The sequence below is a fragment of the Lactuca virosa genome, chromosome 4 (genome assembly GCF_052849685.1).
Source record: "Lactuca virosa cultivar CGN04683 chromosome 4, Lactuca_virosa_CGN04683_v6, whole genome shotgun sequence".
NCBI classification, from domain to species: domain Eukaryota; kingdom Viridiplantae; phylum Streptophyta; class Magnoliopsida; order Asterales; family Asteraceae; genus Lactuca; species Lactuca virosa.
The window spans coordinates 64805763-64819145 of record NC_136429.1 but is presented as its reverse complement, the minus strand read 5'-3'; the positions used below and the strand labels follow the sequence as shown (position 1 = coordinate 64819145).

The 13383-nt window shown below is 36.5% G+C and overlaps 1 protein-coding gene across 1 annotated transcript; it reads left to right on the top strand.

Annotated features, from left to right (window-relative positions):
* The first annotated feature begins 11164 nt into the window (after window positions 1-11164).
* LOC145104560 (glutathione S-transferase T3-like) lies at window positions 11165-12213 on the top strand. Its single transcript, XM_079041782.1, has 3 exons — window positions 11165-11929; window positions 12062-12068; window positions 12179-12213. The coding sequence occupies exons 1-3, from the start codon at window positions 11165-11167 to the stop codon at window positions 12211-12213; spliced, it is 807 nt and encodes a 268-aa protein (XP_078897908.1).
* Window positions 12214-13383: the final 1170 nt, after the last annotated feature.

Below are 13383 nucleotides of genomic sequence, written 5' to 3'. Positions count from 1 at the left end.
ACATCTTACTAGATAGGGTAATATTAGTTGCAAACCCGGTTAGAGATGAAACAACAAAATAATAATGATTACAAAAGCTTGAAATGAGATTCATTGGCGCATACTCTGCAACGAACTAGATCCTTTATTTGTTTTTTTGTTTTTATGTACTAAATCTTTAGATATACATATTGTGTTAATATATTAGAATTAAATGATTTTGGAATTTGATATTTTTCTTTACAATAAGAGAAAATAAAGTTAAAAAAGGCAAAAGTCTGTAAGGTGTTAGGAGTACAAAGACATAAAAATATCATTTGTGTTGCTACAAATTATACTTCCAAATTGTCCAAAGATATGCGATCAACACAACCTCCAATACCCGCTTAGATATGCCAACTAGCTTTGACACCATAATCGTGTGGAGAAGAAGTCTTGAATATAGATAACCGAAAAGGGGAGCAGAGGCCACTAGACATTGAGAGTTGCCCTTATTTCACACTTGGGTAGAGCATTTGAGAAAACATGGAAGGTGGTTTCAGAATTGATTTTGCAGAGGGGCACATAAATATCAACATCTCTACTACACAAATTAATCCTAGTAGAAAGACGATTCAATCTAAATCCCACATTGTCATACATGTACAACTATTTAAACCTATCATGTACATTTTCACCGCCATCCCATATAAACCACTAAACAAAACTAAATGTAAAATTCTACCAAACTATTTAGGGAACACGTCGCCTTCATACTCTAATCACATGCAATAATATTATTTTAATCCTATGCAACCAATTTCGTGGCATCAACCCTAAATCGATCCACGCGCGTGACCAATTCTAGTAACAAAAATCTCAAATTTTCTACCTTATCTTTCACGCAACCATTTACCACTCCATATTAAACGACCACAATTAACGGGTCCATCTTTTTCCTTCTATATCCATGCGATTAGAATGCCCCAAACTCATGTTTTACGTGTTTCCCACTCAATTCAAATCCTTAATAACTATGTCCCACATTGCCATTAAACGAAACACAAATCCTCCAATCAACCTATAAATAGCCTATCATTCTACCATCTCAAAATCATAAATCGACACATTAGCCTACGATAATAGAGAGCCTCCAACGATGAAGTAATGAGCCTCCTAAACCAAGTGTTTGATCGCATCAATGCACCACCAAGATCACACTCCACGTTATATGCGTCTCATAAACTCTATTTCCACATGTGTAAATTTCGGACTACAATTAGTCGAGCTAGTAGTCCATCTCTGCCATTAGGATCATGTTTGGTAAAACCGATCGACCATTTTAATGTCACTACACAAGGATCATGTTTCACAAAAGTCATTTATTTTAGAGTCACTCAAATGAATCATTTTAATTAATATTATTTAATTGCAATAATAACCATAAGTAATTCTATTAAAACAACAAATTATAATCTTTGACAAAACAATCGGGTACATAATGTTTTATTATTATTGTTTTTTTTAATAACCATAACTATATTGAATAACGACAACTATATTGAAAGGAAAAAAAAAACTAACGAGATGAATGCGATTGCATAAGTAAAGATTTTGATTTATTATTATTATTATTATTATTATTATTATTATTATTAAGAACTTTTGTATCTTTATTGAGGTGACAATATCACTAACAACTAACCAGGTTTGAAAAATGTTCAACTTCTGTAAAATTTTGTTATGTTATAAAATTTTGTTGAAATAGTACTTACATCATTGATGTTCAAAATATGGATTATCAGATTTGATGTTTTTCGATCTGTCATGGTAATGTAAATTTGAATTAATATTTTTTATTTTAACTTAATATCGATTCTAATACATGGAATTTTTTTAAGTAGACTATTATATAAGAACATGCTATTTTTTTAATTTACAAAAAATCTTTTTTTTGGCATTGTCTAATACAAATATGATTTTTTAAGAAGCTGAACTATTTATAAAAATATGATTTTAATTTGTTTGTATCGGATGTTGGTAGTATTTCCTTAATGAAGCTGAACAAGGATGCTCAATATGTATTGATCATGGCGTACTATATATTTATATAACATAGAAAAAAATTAGGGCTCAAACTATTTACAAACACATCGACACAAATAAATACAACACGACCAATTTGTTGAATATAATCTTCGTGATAGAGACAACATACTTTGGCTTCGACTATTTATGATCCCTGCATCTACATATGTTTTAAATGTCTTTGTTTGCCATCCGACTAGAGCTTGTAATGATTATTAGATAATGCAAAGTTTACCTGAGCTAAACTCACCTTATTACATAATTTATTGCTTGGCTCAAAATGACTATGCTATCGGATAATTCTAAGAGTGTCTGAGCTTTTTGCAAATTCCTTCTGCAATCGAGTTGGAGAGACGGATTGAATGTTGGAATAGAGTCTCGTGGTTCATTGATGAAATTGGATTCTATGCAATACCCTTGTGTTCATGAAAATATTGGTTTATAGATATTTAGGAATAATTGGATGATTTCAATGATTTTTTAATATGTTTTTGAGAAAATGATGAAATATAATTGATTTTCTATAAAAACTTTATCATTTAAGAGCATCAATAAGGGTGGAAGAAGTTTATCTCTCATTTTCATCTCTCCCATCTCACAACTTATTTGAGGACTTTTTAAAATTTTTATCAATATGAATCGAGATTTCCCAGCACCTATTATTTATGGATGCCACTTAAATGATAATTTTTTTTATAGAAAAATATATTAGATTTCATGATTGATGATTCTGTCAAAAACAAATTAATTAAAAAAAATATCCCACATCATCCCTTAATGGGTTTATCAACCGATACTATATATTGTGGAAAAAAAGTGAATAGGCATAGAGACCTATCTCATCGATGCCCCACCGGAGTCTGTTCCAACGTTGATCATCGCGTCTCTCCAACTCGATAGCTGCTGGAATTACCAAAAACTCAAGCAATTGTGGAATTCTCCGATTGCCATCTGAAGCTCCACATCCGCCATCCTTTTGAGCCGAGCAATAAACTATGTAAATCCGGTAAGTCGAGCCAGTTGTCCGTTATTTAGTTTCAAAAAAACCACTCTGCCATGGTTGAGTGTTGCATTAAACAATTTTGAAGTTTTGAACAATATAATATCAGAGACGTAAATAAACTATGTAAATCCAGTAAGTTGAGCCAGTTGTCCGTTATTTAGTTTCAAAAAAACCAACTCTGCCATGGTTGAGTGTTGCATTAAGCAATTTTGAAGTTTTGAACAATATAATATCAGAGATGTAAATGATCAAAGAACACTAAAGGTTTGATCCTGCCTTCAAAGTTACGTTGTGGGGTTTAGAATCAAGAACATACTTGGACATATTTATAATTTCGCTCCATGGTAGTAATGATGGCATAGGATGCCCTAGGCCCTCAACTCAAAGTGGAGAAGAATTCTTTAATAAAGCTAACCGAAAAGGGGAGCAGAGGCCACTAGAGATGTCAACGGTGGCAAACGGGATGGGGAGTGCATCCCCTGCCCCCACCCCCACCTCCAAAATTTCCCCTTTCTCCCGTCCCCACCCTACCCCCAAAATGTCCAGCCTTCCTACCCTCGCCCCCGCCCCTGAATCCCCCTTATTACCCTGCCCCTGCCCCCGATTAATTTTGGGCTATCTTTTTTTTGGGTCAAAGGAAGTTGTTGTTTGGTCTAAAAAAAGCTATTTTTTAGGTAACAAATAATTATTTATAGCAAAATTTTACATGCTAAAAATAAAAAAGTTATGGCATCTTAAAAACATTATATTAATAACTTAAAAACATGTTTTTATTGAATTTTGAAAGCTTGAAATCATGTTAGTGTTTATTATATTTATATAATTAATATATGTAAGTATACGTATAATTACTAACAGGGGCCCCACATAACTTTTTGATATCCCTAGAGGCCACTAGACATTGAGAGCTGCCATAATTTCATAATTTGGTAGAGCATATTGGGAAAACATGGAAGGTGGTTTCAGAATAGAATTGACGTTGCAGAGGGGCAGGTAAATATTAACACCTCTATTAGACAAATTAATCCTAGTGGGAAAAAGATTCACTTTGCCCGGGACACATTTATTACATTTATTTTCTAAACTAAATATGCATTATCAGGACTCCCCATTCCCTACCGGAGTCATCCTAGATGACACAAACTATCCCTTGTGGTCTCAATTGATGGAGATGCGTATCGGAGCTCGTAGCAAATCGGGGTTCCTTACCGGTACATCGAAGAAACCCACAACGAATGACAAGGCGATCGAAACTTGGATCACTGATAACAATAGGGTCAAGGTTGGCTCGTTGACTCAATGAATCCAACCCTAATGCGCCGATTTATCCGTCTCCAAACAACGGCTGAAATCTGGGAAGCAGTGAAAAAAACCTTCTATGATGGGTCCGATGAAACCCAGTTGTTTGAACTGAACAGAAGGTCCTTCAATACTCGTCAGAGTGGGCGATCCTTACCAACTTACTATAACGAGTTGGTGAGTATCTTCCAAGAAATTGATGCTCGATTAATCTCTGAAGAGGACACTGTGGAGTCAACGGTTGCCTCAAGCAAAACTCTATCACGATTTCGAGTCCATATTTTCCTAACAGGTTTGGATCAGGAGTTTAACCAGGCTAGGAGCGAAATCCTAAGGAAGGATCCACCCCTTGATCTTGAATCATCGTATGCCTACATCCGCAAAGACCATAGTTAAAGACAATCCATGGAGGAACCCAAGTCAGAACCTGACAGCATGGTGCATTTGGCCTCACGAAATCGAACGCAGAACACCAAATGAAGAAATAACAAGGGAAATACGCTTACGTGTACTCACTTTGGCGAAGATGGACACTCAAAAACCAAATACTATGAACTCATTGGCTACCCGAAGTGGTGGGATTTCACAAAGAAACCTAGAAAGAAGATTGGCCAAGCTGCTACTGTCAAGTTTCCACAAACTGAGGAAACGACTACTACTATAGCAGCTCACACTTCTACAAACACGGGTATGTCCCCTAGTAACCAAAACAATCAATTTAACAGGTGGATAATTGATACAGGTGCAACAGATCATATGACGAATGATCCAGCAAATTTAATTAAGTATCATATTCCAAAACAAGCAAATGTTAAAAGCGCGAATGGGGAAATAGCACCTGTAGTTGGTGAAGGAACTGTAAAAGTAACAAACTCTATGGATCTTGATTGTGTTCTTGTAGTTCCCTCACTATCTTCAAATTTACTATCCGTCAGCCAAATTACAGAAGCACTAAACTGTTATGTAATTTTTTGGAAAATTGATTGTGTCTTTCAGGATATGGAAACTCATCAGACTCTTGGCTATGGTACTAGGCGTGGCAGGTTGTATTATCTTGAAGAAAATCACCAAAGTCAAGCATATCATGCAGGAGTAGTGGAAATAAATAAGTCTGTGGCAATGTTATGGCATCGTAGGCTAGGACATTTATCTTTTGGTTATCTTAGGAAGCTTAAACGTAATTTATTTTCAAATGTAACGGATAGTGATTTCAACTGTGGTATCTGTGAGTTAGCAAAAAACACGAAAATTTCATATGGTTCTAGTGATAATAAAACTTCCGTTCCATTTATTAAAATTCACTCGGATGTATGGGGTCCTGCCCCTATACCCACTCCTGATGGTGCAAAGTACTTTGTAACCTTTATTGATGAAAGTACTCGTATGGTATGTGTATCTCTCCTTAAACATAAAGGGGAGGTATTGAAGGCTTTCGAAGAACTATACAATACTATAAAAACTGTGTACAAGAGGGAAGTCCAAATACTCCAATCTGATAATGGAGGTGAGTATATAAACAATCAAATGAAGAATTTCTGTAAGGCGAACTTGATTCACCACCAAACTTCATGTGCTCGGTCACCCCAACAAAACGGACTAGCTGAGAGGAGAAACGGACAACTCCTCGAAATAGTTCGAGCCTCTCTCTTTGACATGGAAGTATCTCGAAAATTTTGGGGTGAAGCATTACGATCAGCTACATATCTCTTAAACCGAACACCATCAAAGGTGCTAGATTTTAAAACTCCATTACAAAAGCTTCGTGACCTTACATGAATACAAATGAGTGATGGTCTTGAACCACGCATATTTGGTTGTACCACATATGTTCACCAAAATGTGGGAAAGTTGGAGCCAAGGTCAGTTCGATGCATGTTTCTTGGGTATGCAGATGCAAAGAAAGGGTATAGATGCTTTGATCTTATCGAAAATAAGGTTCATGTCACGCGTGATGTTGCATTTCATGAAACAATTCCATATTTTGGTCATGAGTGTTCCTTTCAGGGGGAGAAAAATGAAGAAATGAAAACACACGACTTTCATGAACTTTCATGAACTATCCATGTTTTTTGATGAAGAAGAAGGTGAAGGTGGGAATTACGAATGTGGAAGTCAAACTGATGTCGATACGCCTAGTACCAATATTGAGTCGGAGCCTAGTACAAACGAAAACCATGAAAACCATGAGCTGGAGTCAGAACAAACTGATACCACTAACACTTCAGATGTTACTAATATCCCAGATGTCGATTTCGATTCTGGGAATTCTGATGTTGTCTTGCAGGATATGGATGAAGAAGGAAGCGAAAGGCGTTACCCAGTAAGGATCAATCGAGGCCAACCAAAGAAACAATATGTACCTGACTTAAAAGCGAAAGCAAAATACTCCATCGGGAACTTTGTATCACACCACAGGCTGTCAGATACTCACGCTCTAAGGGTAGAGAAAATGTCAACTGTTACTATTCCAAGAGATGTACAAGAAGCTCTAAAAGATGGAAAGTGGAAAAAGGCAATGAACGAAGAAATGGAGGCGCTGCAAAAGAATGAAACATGGGAGCTTGTGAATCTTCCCAAAGGCAAGAAGACAGTAGGATGTAGGTGGATTTATAACATCAAACTCGATGAAAAGGGAAACATAGACAAGTACAAAGCTAGACTCGTAGCAAAGGGATATACAAAAAAATATGGCATAGACTATGGAGATACATTTGCTCCAGTAGCAAAGATGAATACAATCAGAATTTTGATATTCATTGCAACGAATAGAGACTGGCCCTTGAAACAATTTGATGTAAAAAACGCTTTCTTGAATGGATACTTGGAGGAGGAGGTGTATATGGATCCACCACCAGGAACAAACAGCAACGAAAGAGTTTGCAAGTTAAAGAGGGCGTTATATAGGTTAAAGCAATCTCCTCGTGCGTGGTTTGGAAGGTTTTCAAGCTTTATGAAGAAAATTGGATACAAACAGAGTGATGCTGACCATACGCTCTTTGTCAAAGGAGGAAAAGATAAAGTTACAGCTCTCATAGTTTATGTAGATGACATGGTGGTAACTGGAAACGATCATGAGGAAATAACCAAGTTACAAAAGGTTCTTGCTACAGAGTTCGAGCTAAAGGATCTAGGTCACCTCAAATACTTCTTAGGCATTGAGGTATCTAGGTCAAGAGAGGGAATCAACCTTTGTCAGTGAAAATACGTATTGGATCTACTGGCTGAAACTGGAATGCTAGATTGCAAACCGGTCAATACTCCTATCGAAACTAATCACTCATTGTCAATTAGTGAGAACCAAGTTCCAACAAAAAAAGAAAGGTATCAAAAATTGGTGGGAAAAATCATATATTTGGCTCATACACGACCAAACATTGCTTATGATGTGAGTGTGGTTAATCGTTTTATGCATGCTCCAGGAGAAGAACACATGAATGCTGTTAATCGAATACTAAGGTACCTTAAGTCATCTCCTGGAAAAGGCTTATTTTTTGGAAGGAACACAAATCACAACAAGGAACTGGAAGTAAGAGGGTACACGGATGCTGATTGGGGTGGTGATCGAATGGATGGCAAGTCTACCTCTGGATACTTCACATTTGTAGGAGGAAACATAGTGACATGGAGGAGTGAAAAGCAGACAGTAGTATCTCGATCAAGTGCGGAGGCCAAGTTTCGGGGAATGTTACATGGAATATGTGAACTACTATGGATAAGAAGAATTCTCATGGATTTGGGAATAGTATTGACTACACCCATGCTATTATATTGTGATAATGAGTCATCTGTGAAAATTACTAACAATCCTATACAACATGATCGAACAAAGCATGTGGAGATTGACCGTCACTTCATTAAGGATCATCTTGAGAAAAGAACCGTGGAGTTACCACATGTTGCATCTAAAGAGCAGTTAGCTGATATGCTAACTAAGGCTGTGTGTGGAAGAATATTCGAAAGCTCTCTTGACAAGCTGGGAATGGTTGATATCCATTCACCACCTTGAGGGGGAGTGTTTGCGAGAGCTTAGTAGATTAGATCTGTTGTGTAAATTTTTATCTAGTCCTAGATTAATGGTTGTATCCTGTATTATAGGTAATTTGTTAGCTCCTATTTTGTATATATACATGTACCATCCGATCAATAAAAGATATATTGGAAAATTACTCCACATCTGTTCCTGATTTCATAGTTTTACATGTTAATTAGATTCTCTTTCTTTCTTTAATTTGTATCTGATCTTATACAACCCCAAAGTCTCTTCCTTTCTTTAATTTCTAAACCTGTTTGTCCTCCCTAGCTAATCGTTTTCAAACAATTTGAATAAATTGATTTTGGGATTTTGGTGGAAGAGCTTGATGCAGATGAAAATATGAAGGAAAAGAATAAATAGAAGACAAGGATAAAATAGACATTTCAAGAAATCTAACAGCAGCTGCTAATATTTGGTTACCCAGGGACCAAAAAGCTTTATAAAATACTAAAATGAGGACCAAAAATGCAACCAATATTTTGAAGGACCAAAAACAAAAAACATTAGCTAAACTAAGGGACTAAAATCAATGTCATGATTTTGTCAGAAACATATTAATTACAAAAATCTCCCACATCATCCCCTAAAAGGGTTTATCAACCGATACTCTCTTCGAACAAAAACGAATTTGCGTAGAGACCTATATCATCGATCCACCACCACAGCCAGTTCCATCGTTGATCGATGCGTCTTTCCAACTCCATAGCTGCCGGAATCAGGAAAAAGTTCAAGCAGTTGTGGAATTCTCCAATAGCCATCTGGATCTCCACGTCAGCCATCCTTTTAAGCCGAGCAATAATTCCGGCGAGTTGAACCAGTAGTCCTTCACTGCGTTTCAAACAAACCAACTCTGCCATAGTCTTTTCTTTCCTGCATTAACCAATCTCGAAGTTTTCAACAATTGTGTAATCCGAGAGGTAAATGATATTTGATCCTGCCTTCAAATTTATGAAAGAACTTGTGGGGTTTAGAATCAAGAACACCATGATTCCATTAACAGATGCATAATTGAGTTTTTCGACAAATTTTAGTCAAGAAAGCTAAAATGACTTTGGAATCTTTTGAATTCTCAAGAACCTCTATCAGAACTGAGATATCATGGGTTTAATCTTATTGAATTCTAAAAACAATCAAGATTCGATCATGCATATACGCGGGTTGTTGTTTGAATTTTGAAAAAGATTGAATCAAGAACAGGCAAAACTGAGACCTTGTTAATCGATTGAATTATGTTTGTTGTTGAATTCTAAAGAACATAAAATACCGGAGTTGTTTATTGAAATTTCTGAGTTTTTTTTTTTTTTTTTTTTTTGAAAACACAAAATATTAATTTGTAAAAGGATTTAACGAAGAACAGATACAAATGCACAAATGCTTAAGGTTCTTATATTTTCTTAAATTCATCTTTTAAAATCCTTCAAAGTTCTTCAATTCAAGAGTCGATAAAATCAACTGAAATGAAGAAGATTACCTGAAAACGACGATCTTCTAGATGAAGATAGAACTGTGAGCTATTGACTTGAAGGTGATTCTGAATCGATCGAATATCAGATGGTTTGTCTTACAGGGGTGGGGCCAAACAAACGACTTTCTAAAATGTGAAATTTTTAGCCACTACCTTTTATATAGGAAGAAAGGAGTCGGCTTGATGGAGCTTTGTAGTTTTTCTTCTCGTTTTTATCAAATTCTAATTTATACATAACCTTTTGATGTATTTATTTTAGTCATTGACTTCAACACATTTGAATCGGTTGTGTTTTGGCAATATAAACCATAGATAATTCTAATAAGACAACAAGTTACGATTTTTAGAAATAAAACAAGGAATATATAATTTTTTTAGGGATATTGAGAAAAATAACATTATTTAGTATGGAATTAAACAAAAAAACATCTTTTTAGTTTTTTGGCGATATAACCATCTAGAGAACACGTGCCCTCCGAAATCTGACATGTTGGACTCGTTTTCCAGAAAGTACATTCAAGATGTATATCTTCTTAGGCCGGATGGAATCATCGCGGGAAATGGCAGCGGGACTATTCCCGCACGACGGAACACCAGACTGTCGGTGCGGGAAACGGTAGTGCGGGAACCAGAGAGGGGAGTGCTTGCCGCGTTCTCTCTCCGTCGATTATTGGGCGGATTTTTTTTTTCTTTTTTTTGAAGTAGCCGTTGTTTAACGGTAATTTTTTTTTTTTTTTTTTTTTTTTTTTTTTTTTTTTTTTTAACATCTATAAATACCCAACTATTTACCTTCAATCAACATTCAAACAACCCCTTTACTCCCACTATTTTCTTCGAAAAAAAAAAAATGAATCCCGACAATCAAACCCGAACTTCCGATCGAAGGAAAAAAAAAAAGTCATGGTTCGAGTTTAAGCCCCCCTACTCGAAACATTTTTGCTATCGATTCATCATCACAAGGAATTTATCGCCGCCAACTCGATGCTCCCATTCAATCTCCACTACAATTTCAATACCAAAATGTTAGACAATATTACCCGATCCAAGTTCCAAATGTTACGCCGCAAATGTTTTCAAACTTTGTTGTTTTTCCGGATCAACAATCGCCAAATCAACCTCAAATCCAAATCCAACCCCAAACCCAAACCGAAACTCAAACCCAAACCCAACAACAATTCCAACTTGTCGATGAGTTGGATGACTCGGAAGAAGAAGAGATGGTTCCCGAAACTCAACCCACACCACCCCCACAACGAGGCAAAGGAAAACAACAAGCGTGCAAGGGTGTCGCACAACCGGGAAGACAAAAGCCCACAACATGGCTTCCACACGAAGAGTTAATTTTGGTAAAAGCTTGGCTGACATTTCTAAAGATTCGATTCATGGAAACACACAACCGGGAGACCATTTTTGGTTTTGCATTTTAGAACGGTTTCGAGAGGAGCTAGAAAAAGGTGACGACTACCGTACGAAACATCAACTCAATTCGAAGTTTCGAGAAATAGCAAAAGGGGTTTCAAAAGTAAACGGGTTGTACAACAACCTAAAAATCCAACGAAAAAGCGGCCAAGGCGACGAACAAATACTTCAAGAAGCTTTGCAATTTTACCTTGAGGAAGTTGGAAAACCATTCAAGTGGCACGATTGTTGGAAATTATTGGTCCGATGTCCTAGGTGGAAAAAATACGAGCAAGATTTTATTTTTGGAGTCCAACAATCAAAACGAACGAAAACGGGCTCTAGTGATTACATAACTTCCTCCGATGCTCGGGTCGGTCTAGATTTAAATACGGAGGACGAACTTGAGCTAGAAGAAATTGTCCGACCGATGGGTAGGGACAAAGCAAAGAGGAAGGGAAAAGGGACTTCTTTGGGTGCATTGGATTTCAGCATGGACGTTGACGAAATACGGAAAATAACAGCGTCGTTTGATCGATATAATCTTAATTTCTCCGAACGTTTGGCGTTCGACAAAGAAAAAGAAGAAGCAAGGAAGAAGGAGCGGGCGGAGAGACAAGAAATGGAGGATATGAAGTTCTTGATGGAAAACACCGATCATCTCTCGGGACCGGCTCTCGAGCTCGTGATGAAGAAGAGGGAAAAAATTATGAAAAAATATTTTTCGTAGGTTGTTGTTGGTTTGTTTGATTTTTTGTATGTTTTTTTTTTTTTTTTTTTTTTTTTTTTTTTAATCTTCTACTTTTTTAAATTTTAGGTTTATTGTAATTTTTATTTTAATTAATGATAAGCATTTTCTTTTTGATTAAATTTTTTTGTTATTTTTAATTTAAAAATTATAAATCAATTAATTTTATTTTAAAAAAAACAATAGTGAAAGAAGCTTCTCACCAATTCCTTGGGTTTTAGGTGAGGGAAAGGAAAGTGAGGGAAATGGTGGTGTGGCCCACAAAAAGTGAGGGAAACTCCCCTCCCATACCCTCCAGTCTTAAAAAGAATGGCGTGGGAGGTCAAGGTTGTCGTTCTGGACACATTTTAACTTGTAGATGTGGATATGTCTTCGTTAAGAGTTAAATATCCATACCACTAGTCCACCACCAAAAAATTATCTTAAGTTGAAAGTGAATTCATCCAACAAAATACACAAATAATGTTTTGTCGCCCTCACTGCGTATTGTTTCAATGTAGAAAAACCAATCCAAATATCAAGAAAGATAATGCTGATCGGTTGTAATTCGTATTTCTTGTCATGGTGTAACATCCTAAAAATACGGACCAAAAGTTTCATTTTAAATTAAACAAATATAAAACCATTTGTCTGAAAATTAAATAGTAATATATATATATATATATATATATATATATATATATATATATATATATATATCAACCAATGTATCCATAGTCAGAACATGTCATAACAAAATCATATCAGAGTATAAATCCCAGAGATCTCTGGTGCGGAAAAACGTGTGTGTGATGCGTTGGTACCGTGCCGGCTCCTTTCCCTTCGAGGAAGAAGTACCTGAAACCAAAACTTAAAACCGTAAGCACAAAGCTTAATGAGTTCCCCCATCATACCACATACCATATAATCACATAATGCCTAACATATCTGGGTGCTGGCCTCCCATTCGGTCTCTTTCAACCGGTAACCGCCTTGCATATTTGGGTGCTAGCCTCCCCTTCGGTCTCTTTCAATCGGTAACCGGGGACTATTTCACCCTCTACTACTACCACATAAAACATATGAAACATATATAGCCTAGCATATCTGGGTGTTGGCTTCCCCTTCGATCTCTTTCAACCGGTAACCGGGGACTATTTCACCCCTACCACTACCATATAATAACCTAGCATATTAGCAGTTAGCACATAAAACATATCAGATAGTGGCATACCAGACAATTATCACAATGACAATCATCTCAGATACAATCACCTACTAGTGGGCCGACATTGGTGCCTTCGACCCACTCCTACTGGAAGGTAACTCACCTCAATGTCGTGAAGTAGCTGAACTGTCCTCGGTGCTAGGATCAACTCATCTCAAACTCCTGCACATAACAATCTCCTTTA